General features: G+C 37.0%; 1 protein-coding gene across 1 annotated transcript in view; it reads left to right on the top strand.

Moving 5' to 3' along the window:
• SPOCK3 (SPARC (osteonectin), cwcv and kazal like domains proteoglycan 3) overlaps positions 1 to 27873 on the top strand; it is a 164297-nt gene that overhangs the window by 91068 nt on the left and 45356 nt on the right. The window contains exons 5-6 of the mRNA XM_064710703.1: positions 6093 to 6219; positions 25414 to 25528. Of these exons, the coding sequence (XP_064566773.1) occupies positions 6093 to 6219; positions 25414 to 25528 (242 nt within the window). The remainder of the gene's footprint in view (positions 1 to 6092; positions 6220 to 25413; positions 25529 to 27873) is intronic.

A 27873-nucleotide genomic window follows, 5' to 3' on the forward strand; every position in this document is an offset into this window, starting at 1 on the left:
TGGTTTGTTTTCCTGCCACTCCTGACTGACCTTGTTCAACAGTCTTTGTTCTGTCTGCAGTTTTACCTTTCTTACATTGCATAGTTCCACACTACTTAATTTCTGATACCTCTTCCTCACAATTTGGTAGTTTCCTCAGATGCCAAGGTTATTCATCCATGCCATATTAAAACCTCAGTCCTTAGGAGGAAGGAAGGCTAACCCACTCAACTCTGAGTTAATGGGGAAATCCATGCCATTCTTCCCTGTTCTCATGGTCTGAACTGCAGATACTTGTGGGCTGTTGGAGTGTGCTTTGCTGCTTCAATGGCCAGCATGCTTAGATTTCTGAGAAACAGTGGAATATAGTCTATGCTCAACTCTTACCTTAGAGGGTGGGTCTAAAGTTTTGACAGCTTCTGTAGCTCAGGACTTCCAAGTGGGATTTGTAAAGTAGGTAGGAATAAAAGGCAAAACATTCACAGAAGTGATACAGCAAATCAAGGTGTGTGGTAAAAATGGTAAATGCTAATTTGTTTAATAGTCCTATTATCTAGGTCTTGTTTATGCAAATGTGCCTCACTTGTTTCTCTTGGTGTAATTTTATTGATCTGCTAATTTAAACAGGTATTGTGATAGTTATTACAGATGTTAAGGGTCAACTTGCATCTCTGTCTTTAGAAAAATCTGAGTGCATGGTTTCTGTGACATAAAACAAGGTCTCATATACAGGATTGCTTCTCTTATATACAGCAAATGCGTCTCTGGCATTTGCTAAGCAAAATCTGCTTCAGCTATAGGTATATAATCTTTTCTAGTTAAATGTATAGGAGATGGATGGAACTATGTCAGATCTGTAGTAGGCATATCCATAAGTAATGTTGGACAGGAAATGCCCCCTGAATGGGTCCCAGTAAGCTTGCAGATGACACCAAGCTGGTGCTGTTGGCACTCCTCAAGGACAGGGTGCCATCCTGAGGGTCCTGGACAAACTCCAGAAGTGGGCCCATGGGAATCTCATAAGATTTAACAAGGCCAAGTGCAAGGTGCTGCATCTGGATGAGGCAACTCTCGAAATCAATGCAGGCAGAGGGATGGACAGATGGAGAGCAGCCCTGCCCAGAAGGATTTGGGATGCTGGGCATGAGCTGGCAATGTGCACTCCCAGCCCAGAAATCGAGCTGTGTCCTGGGCTGCATCCAAAGCAGCATGGCCAGTGGTTGAGAGAGGTGATTCTCGTCCTCCACTCTGTTCTTCTTAGACCCCACATGGAGTGCTACACCCAGCTGTGGGGCCTCCAACATAAGAAGGATGTGGATGGGTGGAGCAGATTCAGAGGAGGGCTGCAAAGATACTCAGAGGGCTGGAGCACCTCTCCAGTAGGGACAGGCTGAGAGAGATGGGAGTTGTTCAGCCCAGAGAAGAGAAGGCACTGGGGAGACCTTGTAGTACCCCCTGGAGAGGGCCTGCAAGGGGTCTGGAGAGGGACTTTCTACTAGGGCATTTAGTGATGGGATTGAAAAATAGAAGGTTGAGATTATTTACTAGCAAAGAGTTCTTCACTGTGAGGGTACAGAGGCACTGGAACAGGTTGCCCAGAGCAGTTGTGGATATCCCATCTCTGGCAATGTTCAAGGCCAGGCTGGAGGGGGCTCTGAGCAACCTGCTCTAGGGAAGCTGTCCCTGGCCATGGCAGGGGGATTGGAATCAAATTGTCTTTAAGGTTTGTTCCTTCAAACCTAAAACATTCTATGATCCTATGATTTCTGTCTTGGGGTGCAGTCTTTGTATTTTTGTCTTGTGAAAATAGTACACTTGCTAACTCGTTCAGGCTACACTGAGATTGGTTCTCAATAAATGCAAATGTCTTACCAACAATGTTAATTTGTAAATTGCTAAAATTGCTAAAATGTTTTATTTTGATTTCCGCATTAATCTTGCTAATTTTTGTTCTGTTTATCTCAGTTTAATTCAGTTGTTTTTGGTGTTTATTCAGATGGAATTTTCTTCTATTTTTTAGGAGTAGTGCAAAGTAAAGAAACAAGTGAAAATAATATATTCAAAAATACTGGCAGTAATGAATTGAGAGGTTTTTGCCATTTGAAAGGAACATCTTAGTAGTATATTGACAACTATGGTTTTCTTCCAAAAGGCTTCAACATGAAAAGGCAGCTTTAAAGGAAATTCAGGCAACTCTAAAGAAAGCAATTTAGATTTTATGATACAAGTGGCTTTTCTGATTATGTTAATCTTACCCAGCCTGATTGTGTCCCCCAAAGGCCATGGCAAAACATAATCAGGCAGAATCAATAAATTGGGATAACTCTAAAATCTCCTAAAGATGCAAATGTAGTTATCAGAGGAGAATTGCAAGAGTTCTTTCAAAGATTAGTTTTAGTAACTCAGACTTTTTTCAACCAGTTTTGGAAAAATATGTTTGAAGAGTATCAAATCTAGCTATAAAATACCATTTTTCAATTCAATTGGGCATTCATGCATTATACAGATATTATTAAATAATAATGTTGCCAAAGAGTTGCTGGAAGCTAAATTTTAAACAGGTTACATTAAGTATTCTCAAAGTATTTGCAGGCACAATCACTGTGTATACAGGAAGGCAAGTTTATGTATGCAAACAGGTACATAGGCCAGACTAATTGGGCAGATTGGCTAATTATGTTTCTAGGCAGGCATGCACAGTTTGGTGTATGCAAATTTATGCAATCAGAAGCATTGCTGGTAAATTAGGCCCATATATTTAATTTTACCCTTTAGGTGTCAACAGTATCAGATAAGGTGGAGCTTGCATTCAGTAATAGTTATTTTCTTATGAGACAGGTACCAAAGACTTTCCAGGAAATTTTTGGTGGAAGAGGTTGACTTTCTCATCACATCATATATTTAATGTAACAACAGACTTAAAAGTGCAAGAGTATTTATAGTGATTGCAATAGAATTGCAAAATTAAATGACAAAATTTTATTAGCTTCAAGTTGCAGTGATCTGGGTCTTCTTCTTCCATATTGAATTATAATAAATACAAGGAAGAAACAAGTGATTTATTAAAGTGAAATAACTGCCTTGCTTGCTATTTTATTCCATGTATTAACACTATAAAATGTAAATATATATTGCTTTATTTACATAACTCACAGAAGTAATAACTAATTCTCTGTGTTACACTTTTGTACCTATTTCAGGATATTGATGACATACATCAATGATCACATCTCAAGACAGTTTTTATCATCACAGTAGTTTCTCACTTATTTCCATGTCAATGTGTGTGTGGTCATTATTATATGTGAGATCATTGCCTAGCTGTAAATAACATAACTCCCAACACCTGGTTAAAAGGAATAGTCAACAGAAACAAATTTGATGTAATCAAATAATGATAAAAAGAAAAGTTTAAGTACATAAGTAAAATGCATTATTCAGGTATTTTATGAAATGCATGTATCTACCATAACTAGCATTAAAAATATTTTAAGTTGACTTTTCATGTTTTTGTGTCAGTGACTGACAGTCAAAAATAGCTGTTCAGCAGCTTTGATAATACAATCACTTTCAACATCATTGTGCTAAAGCTTTAAATAGATATCCATACAAACCATTCCCATGACCAGGTCTCTAGATTGGTACCTTCAAAGTATAATTTTTTGTAATTTCTTTATCATTGTGCCTTTCATTATAGTTTTTGAAAATACAGATTTATGTGTTGTTTACAAAAATTATTTAAAAGCCTAACAAAGCACAGGTTGGTTGAGGAAGGTAATTTATCTGACTATATCAAATATTTTGTTTTCTTCATACCTCTCTGTTCATCACAGAGCTGCACTTTCTGCCTTCTGAGCTTGTTCTAGTTCCCATCATCCCTGTGATACTTTGAGACACCTCTTTTCCTTCATGTGATTTTACTAATCTTTGTTTAAAAAGAGGGCTTTTTTTCCTTTTTCTGTCTTGTCTTCATCAAGAGCGTGCACACGTGTGCATATGTACTAAAACACTAAGCAGCACCACTAGTGCTTTCTTTGGTTTATTTTAGGCATCTACACCAAGTCCCCTTGTGTGTTGCACAAATTCTGCTTCCAGTCTGTTTTTTGCTGATGTCAATGAGCTTCTCTCTGTTGATGTCTGGAACTTCTGCAATTTATTTGTACAGCTTCTACAATTTATTTGTATTTTAAAGGTACTGTATCTGTGATAAACAGAAATTGCGTCAGGTTGATAGCTGGGATGCTGGTCCTGTCAGTAGCCTCAGGCTACTGGGGCAGTTCTGGATAATTGTGAGCTATAAAAGTAGCAAGAAGTTAGAGAAAGATGCAGCCATCTGTATAATCTAATGATGCTGGAGCTCATGTGAATGATTGGAAAGCTCTCAGTCAAGTGAAAGGAGCAGCAATAGTCTAGTTATTACTATATATTGTACATAATCAAAGACACAGTTTCTCCATTTTTTTTTTGCTATAATAGAAAAGAGATGATTTTTGCTTTGTCTTCAAATAGTGCAACTCATCAGAAAGGATTGTTATTTGTTAATTAAGGTCATTAGAATTGTTTCCTTTTTAGTGCTTCCTGGTGGACATAAAAACTTCCTGTATTGACATTTTATTATTCATTATGCTACATAGAACTGAAGCTATTTCTGTTTTTTTAATAGTAACTGACACCTTCTGTGTGCAGCATCTCAGCTTCCTGTGTACACTGTAAAAAATCTGTGCAGTTCAAAATGTCATTAAACAGCATAACCTGAGTGCAAACTTCTTTGATTCCTGAATTTTTTTTCTGAAAGACCCACATTTACAGCTAAAATTATTCACATAAACATTAGCATGGCTTGGAAATGGGCTTTTAGTTGTTGTCATCACCAGTTTACTGTTAGGTGTGTGCTTTTAGCCTTTTACTCTGCTCATTATAAAACCAGAGGATGAGGAGTTTGTCTCATGTTTCTTTTTATTACTCCACACAAGTTCTTCTCAAACAATGATTCATTACTAGCAAAATAGTTCTTGATTATTTGTAGGTGAAAGAGTTGAAGGAGTTCTCTGAGAGTTCTGCTCCATGAAAGAATGTTGAATTTGAGGTTTTATAAGTTTGAATATTTGTGTGTGTCCTGATAAGTCATTGCTATGTTCTAAGTGTAATCAATTTTAGGTTCTTCATTAAGATCCCGAGGGAAAAACAAAAACCAGTATAAAAATCATGTGCTGACTGGGTTTTTTTTTCTTTTTATTTATATGCAAGAAGTAACTTCTTCATGTATTTTTAGATCATAAAGGAGCTGTTTCATGGTACAGTGGCTGCTAAATGCTTTCAGAGTTGAAAAATAAAAGGAAAAAATAATGGATGGGAATTAATTGAAAGTTACAGAGAAAAAGCATGCCTGTCTGAAGATGGCCATGTAACACAAACTGAAAGCTATAAAAGTACTGTGAAGAAGCATCAGTAACCTGTTTTAGACTTTTATTCTGACCCAGCATAGCCCCTTCCTAAATTGAAACAATCCATCTAGCTCTGTATGTGTTTATGTGAGGATACACATATATGATTGTGTAGACTGATTCTGTGCTCCAGTGGATTAACTTCTTTTTTTCCCTTTGTACTATATATTGAATGTTGACTGAATTTTGCAAATTATAGACAGTGAAAGACTGTTCAAAGTGGGGCAAACAGTAGGACCCCCTCCCTGCTTCTCTAGAAGTATTTATGACACAGTTCTCTAAAACCTAAATGTTGCCTCCTAAAATACCAGTATTGATACAATAGTTGTATTCATACTGTTTAATAACAAAAAGAGTAAGTGTCGCATAGTTCCAACATCTTTTACTGATCAGTAAATGTAACAGTCCCCAAAGCATCATCTTAATTATCTTTTTTTGCTCATATGTCTTAGTGAAATAATATGCAGGCATCAAGCATCTCTACAGTGAGTTAAAGTACAAAGGTGAAGAAGTTTATGCCAAAGACATTGGCAACCCTTTAGGTAAAAGAAAACTGTATGGTTCAAAGTATTTATGGCTTACTGTTTGTAAAGGCTCATTAAAATACCCTGAATGTGTTCTATTTTCAATACTGCTTATCAGAATTACATACTTTTTGTTTACTTACAGTATGAAAGAGGCTGGTTTAGGCCATAAACAGTGGAGGGGTGGTCCCATTTCATCAAACTGCAAGCAGTGTCCAGTAGTTTATACCAATCCTGTTTGTGGATCAGATGGTCACACATATTCTTCTCAGGTAAGAATTGAATAAAGAACTGAATTAATCTTTCATTGTTCCAGTCAATTCCATCTCTTGGAAAATAAAATAACGTATTGTAACACAAAGCAGTATTTATTTGTTTTGGCTAAAATATGTGTTACAGAATGCAACCTACAGGAATTCCAGTATTTTGTATGATGTAAAAGCAAAATGGTAGCAAACCCTAAGCAGCATAAACCAGTAATACCTGGAGCAGCAGAGTGTAGGAGTGTTTCACAATGTAACAGAGCACCTTGAGTGCTCTGCTGTGTGACAAGACACCATGGCAGGGTTTGAGTAAGCAAAAAAGTGTTGGGTGTCCCCAGCTGGGGGTAGAATAAGCATGTTAAGTCAGATTTTTCCTGTTGAGCACTGGAGGTGTGCTTCAAATTCCAGATACTTAGACATAGATGTAATGTAGCCAGAAAAAAAAATGTAATAATGTAAAGGATTGTTGGGTATCTTTCCTTGCAACAGTGTATTATGAGTCTTAACACCATAATTAAATCTTCCTTTTCTAGTCCTTACTTTTCTGTCTTTTCTCTCAATATATATTTAGAGATAAAATAATAATTTTAAATGTTACCCTCAGTTTACCCAGTGTCGTTTGGATTAAACATTTTGTGTTGCTCCTGCTAAAGTCCAAAAATCCTGGATTACAGTGCAGAGGTGAAATTATGAGTTAGAGAGGTTTCATAATGCTGAAAATTGATTAATTTATTTAGTATTGTTCATTAAAACTTTGAGTAGAAGAATGCTCAGCCAATATTCACAACTGAGTCTTGTTTAAAAGAAAAAAGTGTGGGCTCTTGATTAACCCATTTTTCTCAGAACCAGCAAGTAGTTTAGTAGTGTCAAAGGAGCTACTGTATTCTGTCTTACTGACACTGTGTCCTTACACTAACAAATTGTTTCATTAGTAGATAATATCCAGTGCTTCAAGAGAAGTATAATAATAGATTAAATTGATGAAGATACAAAAGCTCTGTGCTTGTTAGTTATGAAGAAAAAAATGTGTATTGCATTTGAAACAAAATACTTTAAAGATATTTCCTAGTATCTAAATATTTTTAGGGTTTACATAATTTTTTTTTTTTTTTTTACATAATCACAAATTAATTACATTTGAAGTTTACACATCTGTAGTCACATGTGAAGTTTACAAAAAAGAATTCGTTTCCAGGAGGGACTGAGTGTTGGATTGAACACCAAGGATTTTCTCCAAAGATATTTTATTCTTGATAAACTAAAAACATCAGATTTAACTGGTGCTTCCTAAACCCTGACAATACTCAGGCTTTTATCCTAAATTTTACATTAGAAAATGTTTTCCCTGCTAATTTGAATTTTTAATTATAGGAATTTGGTCTAGAACTCTAGCTTTCCTTTACAAGAAGCAATTTAAAAACTTCTAATGCTTACACCAGCTTATCTGAGGCCCTACAAATGAATTCTGGAGTCTTTGGCATAGCTAAAATATAGTTCCTTTCATTGACACTCTGACTTTATTTAGGAATTTGAAAAGTGTTCTGATTTTCATTAACTAATCTCTTGCCTATGTTTTTTTTATGAGCTGAAAGTGTGCTGACTTCTTACTAGACATTAGGTGATGGTATCCTTTAGTATTTACTTTGCCTTGCCATTCAAAGTTTCAGGCAGGCTTTAAGTCTCAAGTCCAGGCTGCACACAGATATAATACAGATGGTAGTCTCCACAATTTTGCAATTTAAATACATGAGGTAGATAAGTTAATATCGTTAATACTGGATGAGCAACGTTTTTATTTTTTGACTACTGTATACTTCATTTATTGCAATCTCTCCCTGTGTTCTTGCTAATGCAATAAACTTTAGTGTCATTGTTTATTTCCTATTTTACCATATAGGAATGCTGTGTTCTAAATAGTTCTGTAGGTAGAAGTGACTTTTCTGGCCTCTCATGGTCTGGTCTGGAGTAGATGTACAAAAGTCTATAAATATTGATGAGATGCAGATATTTTTAAATCAGTTCATGTGTTAAAGGTGCAGCTGTTCAAAGGGAATGATAGGAATGAGTGGACTAAATGGGCACACTGTGCTCCCATTCCAGTGCATTGTCAGTGCTGCAGTACCTCTTATCCAACCTCAATATCCCTTGCATGCAAACAATGCAGAAGTAACATTACCATCAGAGACATTTTGGGTTGTGCTTTTTTCTTCCACTGCCCTGTAATGGTAGATTTCAAATCTCAGCTTACAGAATAAAAATGGTAAAAACTTTCATTGCCATAGAATATCTATATCGGCCTATAAATATTTATTTTTATCTACTGTCAGTGATACGAGGCTTTTGTGTTCTGTGTTGCCAGTTGCATCAAAACAGAGGTCCTTGCCAAGTTATTTCAAGTGCATTGTGTTTAAAAATTGACTAAAGACAAATATTTGTGTTCCTGTACTACAGGCAAAGTTTGTTTCATTATGTCATCAAACTCCAGTAGGAGTTTCTTGTATTTAGAAAGCATTCATCAATGACTGTGGAAAATTGTATAATACATTTTCAGAAAATAAGTAATTAAATAGTAATAGTATTGTAGAACACAGCCAGACAGTTGAAATTTGTCAGATAGATGCTCTTTTGGGAGTGTATCCTTGCTTTTCAGGACAATTCCATGAAATGCTTGAATTAAGTTATGTGACTACAGCTGTTTCATACATGTTTTTTGCTTTGGAAATCAAGCAAGCAAAAAAAGATGATATGATATGTGGATTATCTAGAAAGAAAAGTTATTGCCTAAATTGAGCTTTTCCAGAGTCAGGTAAGGGTATTTTGTTTCCCTTTCATTTTTGCAGTCCAGGTTAGGTTTACTGTTTTCTCAGCTCACAGTTAGTCTTATAACTTAGTGTATACACTAAGTTATATACACTTATCTTAGTGTAAAAGAAAAGTGGTAGGTGTAAGATATTTGTTACTAGCATAACAACAATGTTGAAACAAAAATATTACATGCTGAAACGTTGAGTAATCAAAGTGAACGTGAATCATTGTGCTGGAAGAAATTCAGTGTAAAGAGATCCTGCCATTGCCTTGGCACAGCAGTGGTGCAATTTTTACTTAATGACCTTTAAATAATACTGCATGTGTTCTACAGGTAGTGTGTTTTTACCTTCTGCATTTCTCTAAACTTTGGCACTTGAAAGTGCAGTATGCATTTTTGCACAGGAATTCTCAAGCAGTGCTGTCTCATGAGGCTTTAGTACCCCAATGTACTTGACATTCTCCGTGAAAACCACAGCCTGTTTGTAGCTTCACCTTTCCTGGGAATAATAGGGAAATAAAAGGATATGAATGCAGCTCAGGTGGGTTGTTTTGAGACAGCAACCCAGCTGCTGCCATTCTGTCACCCGGGGAAGCAACTCACTGCTGTGCAGCACACACTGTAAAGCTGCTGTAGCTGGGATGAGATGGTGATGCTCAGGCTTGGGTGCTTCTGTTGGAACAATTCTCCCATATTGCACTGTATTGTAGCTGGACTTCCAGAAAAATGGCCAAGAGGGGAAAGAAAATATGGTCATGCAGATGACTCTTCTTTTGAGTGGATTTTGCATATTTTGATTTCAGCTCTGGTGTTTGGTATAATAGGCTGAAGTTTTCTCTCTTAAGTTGAATGCAGTTGACAATTAGTTCCACTTCATCAAAATCTAACCTTAAATAAGGCAAATGAACAGTGTTTGCAGTATTTTGAAAACACAGCAGAAATAAATTAATCTTTAAATTATGCCCATGGTTTTATGCCAGGATTGCTTTGGCAGTTCTGATGTTAGCAGCAATTTGCTCAAGATGGCTTCACATTGATAGTGATTTTTTATGAAATGCATTTTCTCCTACCTATGAAAGCTTCATGTTATTGATGCCAGCCCTGTATGTGTAAATAGCCATAATAATGTTTTTCATAAGTAAGGAGTCTAAAGAGTAAGATGCAAACTGTACAGAAAAGTAGTCAGAAAAGAGGATAAACATCTTGAAAGACTCCACAGATAGACAGGTATGTGGATTTAGATCTTTTTAATATTCAAATACTTTCTTCAGTCTTTCAGATTACATTTCTTTTCTATGAGGAGATTTGAAAGAGTTGGGGATAAAATTGCACTGTGGGAAGGAGTGAGTTTAATATTCCATCCAATTTTTGTTTGCCATTTTGCATGAATCAGAAATAGATTTTTATTCTGACAACATCCCATATTTAATATGTTTCTTTTTAAAATCATTGCTATCTTTATTCTTTTCAGATATTTTTGAAATTTTAACTTAATAATCTGTATCTCTTAGCAGTGCGTTTGGTATAAGACAGCTTGTTCGCAACAAGCAAAAAAAAAAAGTACTGGCATTTTTAATCTTTGCTGTTATTTTAAGGATTGTGATTTTTTATAACTTAAATTGATTTAAATGTACAAATTAGTGTATTGTGAACTTTCAGATCACATGCCTGAGCTGCTGACAGTTTTTTTCCTGCTTCAGCAGATTGCTAGAAAAAGAATTGCTATTACAAAATAGATGTTTTGTATTAGTAAAAAAAAAGAGTTTTTCACAAGCCTGACTCAATGTATATCAGTCTTACTTCTTAAATTGGGCTAATTCACTATGCCTTTCCATTTTTATCTGCCTTGTTACTAAGCAATCTGCTGTAGACTTAACTGTCAGTTGAAATGCAGCCAAAAATATTAAGGTGAAATCGTTGCCTGCCACCTTTAGTAATAAAATAATGTAATCTCTCTGAAATAAATTGTTTGACAGTGTACAGGTTCTTTTACTTTTGCAGCTGCAAGGATCTTCTTTCAGGTGATTTATCAGGACTGATTTGTTTTTCTAATAACAGTAGATTATCTCAAGAGGGACATCTCAAAATCAAGATTTGTGTCTCTAGCCCAAGGAACAGCCAGCCAAAATCACCCCTTTGTAAGTGGAAAAATTCAAAAACTTCTTCACATCAAATCTGGATTGTACTGTTACAATGAACTTGTGGCTGAGGTACACTGGAAAATAAATGGTGCTGGTAAATGGGGGGGAAAAATACCAATCCCCCAAAAAATGCCAACAAACCATGGCCAGCCCTTCTTCTGCCCCATTCTCTCCACTTAAGAAACCCCACAAGCAATGAAAACACTTTCCAACAAACCTTGTTTTCAACAAACTTTTGTTGAATGATGCTGATGAATAGACAGTGATAAAAATAAAATGTGTCATCCTTGATTGATCCTGGATTATACTTTGGGTCTTTACAGAAATAGTAGAAACTGCTTGTTTATTGTTTAAATGCTTAAAAAAGGCAAACAATAAAAAAAAAGAAGGAAATGAGATGGGCTGCAGCTGGAAAATCAGACATGGATGGGTTTTGCCAGTAAGGCCTGAAATTTTATCTGGAACCTTTATATTGATACGATGTGATATTAAAAGAAAAAAAAAGGCAGAGAAATATCCATAAGAGTGACGAAAGTTAGTCTATAAAGTTATAAAATCCAGATTTTCAAATAGGCTGATGTACTAAAAATTCCAAGTTATATCAAATAACTGATAACTGATCTCTTTATCTACTGCATTGAAAATAAATAGCTGCTAAAACTGTAGAGAAAAAATACGATAGCTTAGATAACAAAATGCTTTCCAGAAACTTTAATATTTCAAAATTCTGAGCAATTCAGTATTTCTCAGACTAGGATGATGTATTTTTATGAGGAGGAATTGAATTTGATTCCCTTTTTCATTTCCAGAATATCATGTTTGTTTAATATATTGAATTTGCATTAAGAGATACCTAAAATTTAATACTTCAGTAAAAACAAAAGAAAAAAGAATTGCAACTTTATAGACTTGGAAAATATTTTCCAAAGACTTTATCTGTATAATTCCTTTAAATGGAGGTCCACTTTGCAATGAATGAGATGCTGACCAAGGGCTTAAGGGTCAGGATTAATGGGAGACAGGGACAGGTGACATTAAAGTGGAGGATGGCTACAGGCCACCTAACCAGGAAAAACAGGTGAATGAGGGCTTCAGTAGACAGACAGGAGCAGCCTCGCTTTCCCAAGCCCTGATCCTCATGAGGGACTTGAGCTGCCCTGCTGCAGGGACAGCACAGCAGGGCACCAGCATTGCAGGGCATCCCTGGAATGTGTTCATGAGAAATTCATCCTCCAAGTGATAGAGGAGCCAAGCAAGGGACCTGCAGGACAGCTGGAGAGAGACTTTCTGCAAGTGCAGGTAGTGATGGGATAAGGGAGAGAATGGTTTTAAACAGACCATGAGTAGATTTAGGTTACATATCAGGAAGAAATTCTTTACTATGTAGGTGATGAGTTGCTAGCACAGCCTCCCCAGAGACGTTGTGGATGCCCCAGCCCAGGAAGATTTCAAGGCCAGCTTGGAAGGGGCTTTGGGAAAAGTAGATTTATTTGCCCATGGCAGGAGAGTCTGAACTAGATGATCTCCAAGGGCCTTTCCAACCCTCATATATGGAGTCATACTGTGACTCTGTGTGTGGGTTTTTTTAAAAATGGTTTAATGTTTTTTCTGGAATAAAAAGCATCTAGGCTGGAAGGAAAAATCAATAAAAGAATAGGACAAGCAGGTAAGTGAAAGTATCAGTCTTTATTAAAGAACTCTCATGTCACAGCAGTAGGATACAGAAACAAAATTCCAAATGTAAATTTGTGTGTTAACTGTCAAATGGGACGGCCAGTAAAACAGGAGAAGTCACACTTCTGAAAGTGGAGATTATAGTTAAAGATTCAGATTTCTTAAACTTTAGATTTCATTAGAGACATACATACTTACATGGAGAACAGTCTTTTCTCTGGGAGGTTCAACCATCAGAAGTTAATCTTTTGAAAACAGTATTTAAAATATTGTAACTAGAATTACAACTAAAATAATACGGAATCATTTTGGCACAGCAATTCTTTTCCAGAAAAATGGGTCTACGTCATATGTGGGCAGAAATGCATAGGAGCCAAACACAGGAGCTGCCTTAGTTAGCCTTGTGGAGCAGAAAGCAATTCTGTAAAAAAACCAACAGAGAGAAGGGTCTGGGGGGTTGAGGCAATTAATAATGTTCCTATGTGCTTTGTAGTTGCTGGAAACATTAATAAAATAGTGTAGAAGTTTGAGATGAGCTGTGTCAGTTGCAAGTAGGAGATGAAGAGACACAATTGCCTCAGATTTACCAAGTGGAATCCATTAAAGCATATGGTTTCAGTGGAGTAGAAGATAAGGATGGTAAAAATTCAAGAGATAGGTGGGTTTAGAGTATTTTTATGATCGTTAGAGGCTACTGCTTAGGCATTTATTTCTTAAAAAAATTGGAAAAGAAGCTTTTAATAGGGGGAGGGTATGGCTAAAGACAACATGAAGTGAAAGAACATCGACCTAGAAACAGATTTTGAGAGTTTATAGTAACAATCTGTGATAAGAATGGGGTTAAAGAAGTTGAGATGGAAACAAGCAAATGGCAAATGAGAACTGGCTCAGATCTTGGCCCAGTGAAAGCTGCAAATAAAGTGAAAATTGCTAGAAGAAATGTAATTATTCAACTTAATTTTTTTAAAACATGTAATTAAGTTTATTAATGAAATGGAAATAAAGTGTTTAGCTTCTAAGAATATATTCTTACAGTGTTCATGGAGGTCACATTTGTACATTTAGAAAGAAGCTGAAATACTGTGAAATTTAGATCTCGGACGCCATAACAGAGATTTAGACCAGCAATGCTATAGTGCTATAAACTAGCACTGGAGAAAAAGAGAAACTTCTGTTATTTTTTTAGTCAGATTTCAATTAGGAAAGATGTCTGTAACGTTAAAGAATTTTCTTCCAAGTCTCATGTTTTGGGTTTTTTTTTTAAATCTGTAATTCCTGCAAGCTGACAATGAAATAGTATAAATGTGAGCCAATTGCTATGTGGATATTTCATTGGAAACAAATTCAGACATATGACCGAGTATCAGAGGTAAGTCCTCTGCATCACAGTAATGTGTCAACAACAGCATAAAAACAGTAACATCTTAGGCCACCATACGCTTACTGGAAAAGAAAAACAAGCACTGATGCAGCAAAATTTGTCACTCTTTCTCTTCATTCAAAACATAACATATGAAAACTTGGCTTTGTGTTGTCCCAGTTTTAATCTGTGTGTGTTTGTCACAAAACAAGGAAAATTTTTGCATGTTTGAGAAATCAAGTACTAACAGCACAAAGGGGAAAGATTTAGACTCAATTCTTTGTGCCTCTACACAAGATCTATCTCTTTAAATTCAAGAAGAGATATGTGATCTAGTGAAAAACAGTCATGCTTTGGAATATTAATTCCCACTTGTACAGCACAGTGCTTCTTCCCTGTGTGAAAACTAGTATGAATGTGAAATTTCAAAAATGTTTTTGCCACTGATAGCACATGGAGCCTTGTATTTTGGACTGCTTAATAAATTAAATCTAGCTCTTGAAGTTCAAATGAATATTAGGATACATTTTTAGGTGAGCAAAAAAGCAGAGAGGTGAATAGGCCATATGCTGATAAGAAAACTGAGAGTGCCTAGGTGTTTCACCTACTTGTAGCCAACTATATAGAATTTATTTTTCCTTTTTATTTGCTTTCTCTTTTTTTTTTTCTTTTTTTCTTCCTTCTTCACCACAGTTGACAAAGATTTGTTTAAATGTGTTTGAAACTTTGATGGGATAATCCAGTATGGACTGTCTAGGTCTGTGCATGTTGCTTTTAGTACTTTTATAATTTTTCATGTAATTGAAACTAATGAACATGCCCTTTAGATGCTATTTTAGCTCACATACAACTTTATAAATATTTCAACTTAGACATAATTGGATGAATTGAACTTGTTTAATTAGCAATGCAATCAACCAGCATGGCTTAGGAAGTCATATTACATTAAAAATACAGTGATAATGCATACTAATAAGGAATAAGCGAATTGTTTTAACAAAAAATTCCACACTTTTAGAACCCATTTGTGTCTTGTTATAAGGTTTTACAGCTTTGCCATTACTTCTATTTTACTATTGCCATTATTTGTGAATTTGCATGCTAGATGAAAATCAATGAAGAGCTTTACTAGCTGACTTTTGAACCAAAGTAGTCAGCTATTTTTACCATGGTTGTGTAGGAGAATGAAATTATTTCGTTCACCTTTAAAAATGGGTGAATGTCTTGTTTGAATGTTAATTTTCAAGTTTGTAGTAGGAACTTGAGAATGTATTTTGTTTTATCTGAGAAATATTTATTTTTTCTGTCTCTCAAGAACATTTCTCCAAATTGCAAAATACTGAATGCCAGCAATGGGGTGCACCAAGGATTTTGCATACACGCAGTGTTGAGTCACATTCTGTGCATCTCTAGCTGGGTGGGATAAATGTGATGGAGAAGTTTGAAACAAGGAGCCTGATGAAGTGCTGAGGTTTGGACTATACAGGCAAGAGCTCTGAATAACAGCCAGAATTTGAGTATATGCTTGAATATATCAGAAAGAGATTTATGGTTTTTGTGTTAAGAATGCTTACCAGAAGCTTTTAGTAAAAGTCTGGACTGCATCAATGTTAATATTTTTGGAATAAGCCAAGGCATGATATAATATATAATATAGTTATATGTTTTTACATCCTGTGTGAATAAGTTTTTAAAAAGCAATATTTTTAAAATTTTAAATGTCTTTTTACACAATTTGTTGTATTCAAGGAATATTGAAATACTGATTTGAACTTGAGGAAATATATTACGTTTGTTACACAAGTACTAAAAGCATTATTATTAATTATTCTCAATTTACTAGAAATAGTGTATTTCAAGTAGGGACTTACCATTGGTTAAGTTTTTGTTCTTACTTGAGAGTATAAAATAGTAGTTAGCCTGTTTGCCATATTTACAGCATAAGATAGTGGACTGTATATTTTCTGAACTGAGTAGGTGTCTAAAAATTCAGACAGCAGATTTTAAAAACAGATAAGTTCTTCGATGGATTTGCAGAAGCTCCTAAGCATCATATGTCTCTAATAGCCTCTAAGTAGGAAAGCAGAGATAAGTAGGTGCCTAATTTAAATAATCCCAGTAGGCATCTATTGGCATATTTCTGTGATTTAATGTGTGTTCCAGGGTGCCCAAAAAAGATAGACTAACTAGTTGACCTGATTTCAATGATCTCAAGCTTTAAATTTTATACTATTGCACTGCAGTGCATTAAAGGAAACAGACAAGAGTTAAGGTGGATGGGAAGAAAACTGTGCATACAGGTTTTCATTTTGTCATGAAAATAGCATTCTCTAGTTCATAGTTTCATAAAAAATGTATCATCAGTGTTCTTTCAACGACAAAATATTTTCTTTTCTCAGGATCTTGGTTCAATAGACACATTTCCTGTTTTTTTCTTATCAAAATGCTAGTTGCATGTCTTTATGGTTGATATATTCAACAGTTGTTTTCATTTAAAATAGCAGTACTTGTTTACTGAAAAGCTTTTTATCCAAACTCCTATTTTTTAGGTGAGTAATACACATGCAGATAACTGATGAGACAAAAAAGCATTTGTAGATCTGGGTGATGCTTCATGGATAGATTTGCACATTAATTTTTCCATTCTTAAACTTGAATTTGTTGAAAATGTGGTCTCTTGGCATTATGCCTAGCTGCATTTGGCTTGAAATTCTATACCTTCTTGGCTGCTTTTTGTAAAGAAAATCCAAATTACATAAAATTTTCTAAATTAGGTTTACCACATCATTAACTTGGCCATATTTTCACCTTCGTTTTAAGCCAGCTGTGGTGGTTTGACCAGGAAGAAGTGGGAATTCTGGGAAGCTGTGGTCAAACCAATGAATGTTCTGAGTTTGAGACTGGCACCTGGTGTAGCCAGTGGGGTTTGGACACACCTCTGAGAATACACAGGGGTTAAACAGCAGGGCTCTGGCCCTGGGAGGTCCTCTTGGGACGTCGAGGCGAAGAGGTCAGATCACCCTCCCCTGTCCAGCCACTGCTGCTGGGCAGGGGAGGGGCAGCCACGTGGTAGGCCCTGGGCCTGGACAGAGATGGGAGGTGAGGAGGCCCTCGAGGATGGAAGGGTGGAAGATCTCAGGGAGTCAGCCCTCGGGCAGCCATCACCCCCCAGGAGGGAGAGAGAGAGCCGGCGACACCGACTGTGATAGCAGCCGGCCCAGGAGGAGAAGGGGGGGGAAGAGTGCCCGGCCGGAGCGGCAGCGTGTGTGGGAGTGCCGCAGCTCCGGGACAGACAGAGACTGAAAGTTTTAACCCCTTTCTTTCATGATTGGGGCCTTGCAAAAATGCTAATCCTCCTCGAAGCTGAATAAGAAGGGAGATAGGAGATGAGTTGAGACAAGGACCTGGCCCGAAGAACATGGAGATGATTGAATGGGGAGAGATGATTTGGAGTGGCCTTTTGGCTGGACTTTTCTTGTGGCCATGGACTCAGTTTGTTCCTGTGACACAGAGACTGCACTTAGGGGGAAGCAGTGGCTCAGAACCAGGAGGGTTCATCGTGAGGACCCCCCGGCCCCAGGGGCTTGGAAAAATATGGGGGGGACAGATGTCCCAAAGCAGAGACTGTGCCTTTTTGGAGTGAGACAAGGTATCCTTAAAAGACAACCCTAAAAGCAGCTCTGATCCATGCACGGTGGTGAGAGCACTTGGCATGGAAGGAAGATGTCACAAGCGGCAAAAGGACTTTTTTTCCGGGCGGTGCCGAGTGACATGGAAGCACACGAGGTTTCAGTGTGTTTCCAGGGGAAGCCTATGGAACAAGAAGGACTCCTTTCCTCTTCATGAACTGAAGTTTGAGTATACTAAAGTGTGGTGCCAGGCTGGGCAGTTGGTGATTGGGAGAACGTATCGGATTGGGAAAGTCAGGTAGTGGGGAGGAGGAAAGTGTTTTTTTGTAAGGTTTTCAATTTTTTTTTTCTTTTCCTTATAGTTTTTCCCTATTTTCCTGTAGTTTAGGTAATAAAGTGTTCTTTATGTTTAAGCTGGAGCCTGTTTTGCTTATTCCTGGTCACATCTCACAGCAGACACCAGGGTGAGGGCAATTTCATGGGGGCACTGGCTCTGTGCCAGGCTCAAACCATGACACCAGCCTAAAGTGATTGCATGAAGCAGTCCTTTACTTCTCTGCCATGTTCTGTATCAGCAAATGGTCTGTGTTGAACTGGACCTGGAACACACCTGTTCAGCTCTCACCCTACCCACCCTGCCCCTGTGCTTGGTGACAGGAGCCACCAAGTGAGTTAAAAAAGATACTTTCTTTACATATTTGACTTAGATTCAAATCTGAGGGCATAATTTCACATCGCATTTTGCACCAAATATAGTAGAGGCCAATTTTGTGCTGGGGAATGCATGTAAGCTTTGTGAAATAGGAATAAAGTTTGAAAATGGGGAAGGTGGTTAAGAAAACAGCATGAAGTTGAAAGTTCAACTGTCAGAGATACCAGCTTCCTAAAAAGAGAGAGAAGACATCTGTATTGATGCATGAATGTAGAGCTCGGTGGGAAAGATTTCTACCTGTGAAACATACAATGATATTAGGAAAAATATATCTGTGTGGTACTCTAGCAATGAGCTCTTTTCTCAGAGATCCCCTTGATTGCCTCATACAGGATGCATCATTCATCTGATCGTGAGTTGTTGATCATCCAGAAAATATACCGAAAAGAAAGAGCTGTGAGCATGTTTTGGGGGGAGCATATAGACTTGAAAGGATATTCCAAATAAATCCAGCAATTCTATTTGTACCATATGAACTGATAATTATCAGGGGGAATCTACATTTAATTATTTTTGTATTTTTCCTTGGACTTGGATAGCATGCCCAGTTTGATTTTTAAATGTACAAGAGCATCAGGGACTTCTACAGAGCTGTTGTTGAGATGAAGTACACCTAAAGGGGATGGTTACCTTCCAAAATGAGACACTCTACAGTTGCATAGATATTAATTATTTGCTCTCTAAAAAGTAATTTACTAAATGCTCAGTATTAAATATGATGGTGTTCTAGAAAGTATTTCTCTAAGTATCAGCACGTCAGCAGATGAAAGTACCTGAAAGACTCTTGACACTGAATTCACACTTTGTCCAATGGTCCTGTTTAGAGAAGGGTGTGTTAATGCATCAGGCCAGACTTCAGTCTTTCAGTGTGAAGGGCTTGAGGCACAAAATGGACACAGTATTCACTGGACATCTAGATGAATATCCTGGCAGCTAATTTCTGCTGACTTGTGTGCTGTAGGGGTCTATCAGATCTGCTTCCAGCTGCCCAGGAGGTATACAGATGGAAAAGAGGGATTGGAGGGAAGTGTCTGCAGATTGTACCTCAGGACTTCTGTTCATGAGCTTCTGTGCTTTACTTGCCAGAGAACTCACGGGTGTCCTCATTACTTAGTGGGATTTATTTTTGTTTAAAAGCCACTAGAAATTCCTGGCAAGACTGTACTGTTGTGGAAAAATGTTGTCTTGCACTGAGGCTGAAGCATTTTCAAAAAGGAACAGAATTAAGTCTGTGAGAAAAAGCAGATTGATAAAATTATTGGAAATGCCAGAGTGAATGCTGCACAAGGACTTTATCTTTCTTTTTGGATAGACTTATAATGCAGTTCGAATGCTGTAGTTTTCTTCCAGAGGGCTCTTCACTCACTTAACACACAGAATGGACATGTGCCTCCCTTTTATCTAATCAGGAAATTGTTGTCAGTACACACTTTTTTCTTTTATTATATGGCAGCCAAACAGTTAAACTTAATTTTTCATCTACTTGAATATGTCTTTATTCCCTGTACATTTTGAGACATCTACAAATAGCAACTAATTTACAGCTGTCTCACACACTGTCCCTCTGTGTGATATGTCTTGTTACAGATAGATGACGGTTCTGCAGATGAAAGCAAGCAAATTATATGTGAGATGTGGATATCCAATTTAAGGAGTTTTTGGTTCATGTTTCACATTTCAAAGCATTTATATATTCAACTAATTTTTGTTTTAGTTTATCTGAAAATACTTACCATGTTCCCAAATCATAAATCAGGTTTTCAAGAGAGTACAAAAGCATTCAGTACCAAACTGAATTTTGCTGAAATTATCTAGGATCAATAGACCAGTATAAGCCTTACTTTTCTTTCCTTTATTACTATCTCCCTAGTTCATTCATTACCCATCTTTCAAACACTTCTCCAAATGAGCAAGATTAATGCAGGCAATAATCTTTTGACACTGGTTCATTCCTGGAGCAGGTCTGTACTGTGCTTCCCAACTGAATAAGCTTGATGCCAACTGATCCCCCCGTGTTCTCAAAGCAAGATAAGCTACACAGGTGCAATTCTTGATGGATTTATCTAAGCCTGGTTGTAAAGACAATTATTAAGATTCAAAAAGCTTCTCCAATGATTTAAGATGTCACTACCCTTCTTAAAGTCTGCCTAGTATCTAATTTATTACTTCTCTGCAGGAGTTTAAGACAATTATTTCTTGTAACATTCATTGTGGTATTCTTTTCAGGTACCTTTCAGATGTCTTTTGCCTATTTGACAGCTGTTTTGTGAATAGTCTTTTCTTAAGACCCAGTCCTTCAGTCTCTTTTTGGTGACTATTTTCTAGATTTCTCATTATTCCTGTTACTCCTTTTTCATTTAACTCCTGTCTTGTTTGAAACTTTGTTGCAAGCTGTACAGTGCTGCCAGAGCTATGTGAAATTATCTTACATGTTTTGTAGGTTGCACTAACATTGATATATCCTGGTATGATGTTTTTAAAAACCGTTCAATTGTTCTTAATGATCACTAGATCATCCATTCCATTTTTCCTTTAGAATGGATGTCTAGCCAGTTGCTCCAGCTTGTTAATATCTTGATTATTTTGTCTCTGTAACAGTAGAACATAGGAGTTTTCTGTATTGAATTTCATTATATTTCAGCCTATTTTAATATTTTGACTATTTTTTTAATATATTTCTATCTTCTAAAACTATTCCGTGTTTAATAGGATATCCTTTAGCTCACCTTCCAACCCTCTAGAATCAGAGAATAACCTGAGTTGGAAGGGACCCACAGGAATCTTCGTGTCCAGCTCCTGGCCTACAGATGACAGCCCCAAGAGTCACATGTGCCTGAGAGCCTTGAACTCTGCCAAGCTTGGTGCTGTGACCACATCTCTGGGGAGCTGTTCCAGTGCCCAGCCACCCTTTGGGTGAAGAACCTTGTCCTAATATCCAACCTAAACCTCCCCTAACACAGCATCAGACCATTCCCTTGAGTCCTGTCGCTGATCACCACAGAGCAGAGATCAGTGCCTGCACATCCTCTTTCCCTCATGAGGAAGCTGCAGACTGCAGTGAGGTCTTCCCTCAGTCTCCTCTTCTCCAGGCTGAATGGACCAAGTGACCTCAGCCACTCCTCACATGGCTTCCCCTCAAGGCCTTCACCATCTTTATGGCTCTTCTTTGGAGGATCTCTAATGGCTTTAGATCTTTTTTATGTTGTGGCACCCAAAACTGCCCCCAGCACTCGAGGTGAGGCTGTCCCAGAGCAGAGCAGGACAATCCCCTCCTCCTTGCCTGGCTGGTGATGCTGTGCCTGATGCACCCCAGGGCATGCTTGCCTGTGTGGCTGCCAGGGCACAATGACTCAAATTCAACTTGCCACCAGTCACGACCCCAGTTTCCTTTCCATGGCATTGTTTTCCAGCATCTCATTCCCCAGTTCAGCTGTATTCATCCAGGGTTGCCCATTCTAGGTGCAGGATCTGGTACTTCTCTTTGTTGACCTTCATGTAGTTGGTGATTGCCCACCCCTATTTGTCCAGGTCTCACTACAGGACCTCTCTGCCTTGGAGGGAGTCAACACCTCCTCACAGCTGAATATCGTTGGCAAACTTGCTTCGTATACTTTTGAGTCCTACATCCAAGTTGTTTATGAGGACTTTGAAGATCCCTGGCTGTGCAGTGGAGCTGTGTAGAACCCCAGTAGTGACTGGTTACCAGCCTGATGTTCCCCTAAGAAAACCCCCTGATGTTCCCATTTACCCCACAGAGCTTTGTACCCAACCCATGAGCCCACACATTGCCTGATGGGTTTATCCTGCTGTCTGCTGGACATTTTCTCCACAGGGGCACTGTGAGAGGCAGCATTGAAAGCCTTACTGAAATGCAGAAAGATTTTATCAACTGGGCCCCTCTTGGTCAGCTAGGGGGATAACTTTGTTATAAAAGGAAATTATCAAGTTGGACTCATCCTCATTAAGCTGTCCTGGCTGTGACCAGTGGTTGCATATGTCCTTCATATATCTTCCTGTAACTCCCAGAATAATCTTCTCCATAATTTTACCGGGCATGGAAGTGCAACTGGGTCAGTATTTGCCAGCGTCCTGTTGATTCTCCAGATTCCCAAGACCATTGAAAAGTCATGTGATTAGGAAATCAAGTTGAGTGCTGCCCTGGCATGAATACCCTCACACCACCTCTCCTTTTTGACCACTATTTCTCATTGTGTCCTCATAGCATGCATGTCAGTGATTTTTTTTCTGTGGAGTTTCTCAGTATGTTGCTTGTTCTTCTACCAGTTTAAGAGTAACATTGAGGGAAGTTTGACCCACCTTAATTTAACTGAGCTATCTTTACAGTATCCTAGTGCACTGTTAATTTGGGGAATGATGTCAAGAGGTTTGAACCAGAGTTCTGTTCCTGGTGTTGTTAGAAGTTAATAGGAAATTGTCAGAACTGCCTTGATTCATTTTCAGCATATGCAAGCACCATGATGTTACTTTGTTTCTGAAAACAATGAATATATCTCTGCTGCCTGCTTGTCCTTAAAAGGAGTTCAATGAGGGTAAAATTTTATCATACCTGTGAATGGGAGTACTGATTTGGAAGTGTTGTGTGCTGACCTTGCACTCAGTATCTCATGTATCTCTGCCTGTGCCAGCTGTTGAGCAGTAAATTTTTAGTGTTTAAGAGGATAGTATTATTTGCAAATAGGACTGAGTAGACAACTTCAAAGAAAAATAAATAAAAAATACTAAAGTTGCAACTCATGGTGCCGGCTGAAACACCTATGAAGTATTACTAGTCTCTTTAGCAACATTCAAGTGAATCAAAGTTAGGAGCATTGGAGTCTGTAAAAAAATAATTTCTCTAGATTATAATAAATAATATAATAAATAATCTCTCAAGAAAGGATTAAAGAAATCGTCAAAAATTAAATGAAAGTATTACTTTTTTTTTTTCTTTCCTCATCATACTCTGTTTCTCAGTAAATTAGACCTGGAATGGGTTTATATGTCAAATATTAAGTGGCAGTTTCACCAAGGGGAGTAATCAAAAGCCTAAAGCACAGCTGTCTCTAGGTTTGAATAATAAAAACTCTCAGATCCTAAAACTAGAAAGACTTCTCTTTTTAACAGGCATGAGTATTAAATTTGAGTAGTAATCCATTCCACAAACTCCAAATACTGGTTGGAGCATTAAAATATGAATTGGGTCATGTACTTCCTGGAGAGAGGACTGGTAGGAATCACAGTAATGCAAGCACTCTCCTGTACAGCCAGGATAATTGAGATAGAAAAAGTATTCTGTTGTTTCAAAATCAGCATGGGAAGGTGTTTGCTTTGCTTCCATTTTTGAGTCCTTTTTGAGAAAGGACTATAAGCTATATAATGCTATATAGCTTTCAATTGGAACAGTTATGTTGGGATTTTTGGGAGGGATTTAAAAGGATCTGTTAGTGTCGTTTTCTTGTAACCATGCATTTTTGGCAAAAAGTGACACATTCAGAACTGAAGTACAATAATGACTTTGTTGAAGTACAGAAAATTTGAGGTAACTATTTCTGTCTTTTTATTACTGGTAATGGTGCAAAAATGTATTATTTTGTTACAGTGATGCACTTCAGGTTATGCAAGATATAGAACTGCATGAGAGTGTGACAAGACCAGAAGTGTGACTGCTTAAAAAGTTGACAGAGTTCTGTAAATTCACAGTGCTTACATCTATATACTAGTGGAAACTAGCAGGCTTTCAGGAGGCTCCGTGATTGTTTCATAGCTCCCACCATTCTTTCAGTGCTCCCACCCCTTACGTATTTTTAGGCGAGAGAGAAACTTTGACTTTAGCATTCTCTGGAAATCCTGAGAATCAAATAATGGAACTACATTACAGTGAAGTTATGTACCCCAACAAAATATGAGTCAGGAAATAAGAGACAAATTCTGGTGAGATTGTTCTGAAGTGTTGTGATGCACAGAAAACACTTCATATTTTTATGTGTTACTTGAACTGCTTTTCTGACTCATGTGCTTCTGTGTCCTTTACCTATTTAATGAGACATCTGGCATTTTTTGTTCAAGGATGAAGTGTTCTCCATAACAATCTTTCTTCTTTTGCTTTGGAAAAAAGCTCTTTGTAGATGCTTCCCTCCTCTTTGTTTCTTGGTTGTGTTTTTCCTGATAATACATTGACAGCATCCCAGAGAAAGATCTCTATGCAAAAAACTGTTTTATTGGAAGAAGAAGTATGAGAGTTTACAATGATGCTATTCTTTATGTTTTTTAACTACATTATTTCTATATGCTTGAGACAGCAATTTTGTTTCTCAGATATAGTTAACTTTTATGTGGTTTCTGGATTGGAGCTGTAAGTGCACAGATCAAAACCTCACAAATGAATCTGTTTCTGTATCAGAAAAGATAGTCACTATGCAGAATTACATTAGGCACAGCTTTTTGTTTTATTCATTAATGCTTTTTTACCACAACACTGTCTTCCTAAAGATAGAAATTCAGTGATAAATTCTAGGAAAATTGACTGTTTATTGCTTCCTATCAATCATGAATATTGTTGCTGTGTTTATTTGCTCATTGAATACAGATAAAACCAATGCAGTCTGCTTCCATTTAGCATGGATATTCAAAGCAGTCTCACACCACAAGTGCCTTCATGCTTGAATTGAGTCTGTGACTGTAGCCAGTCTAGGAACCAAAAACTTTGTACCTGTCTTGAATCTAATTTTTGTTACAAAAGTAGTATATACTGCAGAAGACTTTTCTTCGCACCTGTATGCAAAGGTTTAAGCATTTAGTGAGAGATTGCTTCAAATTTCTTAGAAGTTTATACTTTAATAAGATATGTTTATTTTAATGATAGTCATTCTGTCTCCCTACAGTGCAAATTAGACTATCAAGCCTGTGTCTCAGGAAAACAAATTTCAGTGAAATGTGAAGGACGTTGCCCTTGCCCTTCTGACAAATCCACAAATGCAGGCAGAAATGACAGGAGAGGTGAGTGATGGTAATTTGTGTACTATTTTTAATACTTATTTCCAGAAGGAAGGAAGATTTTGTGCATGGAATATTACAGTTATCAGAAACACTCATTATTCTTGAGTAAAACCAGATGTATTTTCTTCAAGGTTGTTTCTTTGCCAAAGGTTTTGAAATTGTACCTGTAGTAAAATACCATGGTATTTTTCAAATGAGCTATTGTAATGTGAGTTACTGCTGTTCTTTTTTTATTTTTTTCATTTTCTATTTAATACTCCTTCAGATGCTTTTAAGTCAAGAAATTATTTCCTTGCTCCTCAGTGTTTTCAGTTGAATATTCAAGAAAACAAGAGTGTGGTGGAAAGGAAGGAAACTTAGAAGTCCTTGGTGCTGGTCCTAGGAGCAAGCAGTTGAGCTGTAGAACTGTCAGTAATGGCTGGATTATATAAGCAAGTTCATTTGAAAAGTGCTTGATAGGAGTAAATCAGCTTTGCTTTTGGACCACAAATGAGATTATGCTGCTGGAAAATGAAGTTGCTTTGCAGTGCCTCTTAGGCATTTTAGTTGCAACTGGAACAAACCGGAGAGGAAAAATGTTGGCTGAGCATATTTGTGTTTCAGTGGCTCCAAGATGATTACAGGAGCTGGAATTAAACAACACATGATACCGTCTTTGGTGTTTCTGAATAGAGAGTGGTCATGAGGTTTTAGGCTACCATGGACCTGAATCTGTCAAGGAAAGTATGATTGGAGGTCTGCATTTTAAAAATTTCTTTAAACTGATCTCTGTTAGATGCATCTTTTTGTTCTGTCTATATAGGAACACTTTTGATGAGTAAAATACATTGAAAAAACAGAAAAATCTGTTTTGAAGGATGATGGGTTTTTTCCTGTAGTAACCTTATAGCAATAAAAGAAAAAAATATTGCATTCCTGCACTAATCTGGTATTTCATTATAGTTTGAAGCACTATTCCATATTTATTGTGCAGGATAGTCTCACTTTTCTTTATAAGCTGTAGCTACTGCCAAAACTTTTTTTTTTCTAGTTTAAAAAACAAATTAATGTTCTTTTAACAATGAATTAAGATGACCACTGTAAAGATTACACTGTGTGCAGGCATACAAGTAAATTAAAAAGTGCTCTGAAACACTTCTTTAGGTCCCTTTTTTAGTCTTTGACAATATAATTGATTGTGTAATTAAATATTAATTGAATATATGTAATTAAATACTCCTTGTGCTGGAACCCCTCTGCAAAATGATAGTCTTGACTTTTTTAAAGCACCAATTTACTATTTTATGTAGTATCTTGAAAATAAATAGATAAGTATGTAGTCTTCTTGCATTGTTAAACAAAATGAAAAGTACTGGAAGACCTGGCATTGTGTGGCTACTGTGGCCCCTTTGATAAGATGTACAGTGAATGTAACCTTAATGTGGCTGCAGCATCCTCTAGCAATAATTTCTGTATCTCCAGGATGGATGTGGGAATATTTGCTTAATAGTGGGCATGAAGTGAAATTAAGATAATGAGGCGAAAAGCATCTCTGTGAGTAGTAGCCAATCATTCTGCAGTGTTAGTCTTTCAATTTATTATCATTGCCCTTAGATTTTACCAAAATAAAATCAGCATTCTTTCTGCTGCAAGCTGTTTCACCTGATGCCATTATCTTTTGTGTGTATTCTTTCAAGCATATTTAATTTTTCATGTTCCTGTGCTAAAACACTGAAAAAAAACTAGAGACTTTTTTTTTTGCTTCAAAAATGAGTTTTTTAAAAACAATCTTCTTGATGATTTAAGTTACCAGGGAGTCAAGATTACTTGTGCCTAGTTATGTAAAAGAAAAGGAAAAAAGGTCTCATGGGTATAGGAATTAACTCTAATCCTGTCCTGATAGATTGTCAGAGCAAGCAAAACACAGGGCTTTTCCAAATTCTATGAAATTTGTTAATATATTTTCTTTGCAAGGCCAAAAGCCAGAAAAACTGAGAAACATGAAGTTGAGCTGAGCATCATTAGTGAAATTTCAGCTTTTCTTGTGACAGAATACAAAATTTCTTACAGCAGAAATTCTTCTAAGAACAGTTACAAGAATACAATTTTTTTCTTTAAATGGAGCTCTGTAAAGTGTTCTTGTGGTTGGACTTGATGACCTTGGAGATATTTTGCAAACTAAATGTTGCTATGGTTCTGTGATTCTACGCTGTGTACACCCATGTCAGGTGCTTACAAATTTGATGGAGCCAAACAGGCAAGGTAAGGTTACTGTTCCTTTTTCAGGGATAACATAAGTAAGGGTTTCCTAAAATACATTCCCTACCTAGGCTGTTTGGGACAATTTTTCTTCTTTTCAGATTGAA

Source organism: Zonotrichia leucophrys, chromosome 4 (genome assembly GCF_028769735.1).
Source record: "Zonotrichia leucophrys gambelii isolate GWCS_2022_RI chromosome 4, RI_Zleu_2.0, whole genome shotgun sequence".
Taxonomy (NCBI): Eukaryota; Metazoa; Chordata; class Aves; order Passeriformes; family Passerellidae; genus Zonotrichia; species Zonotrichia leucophrys.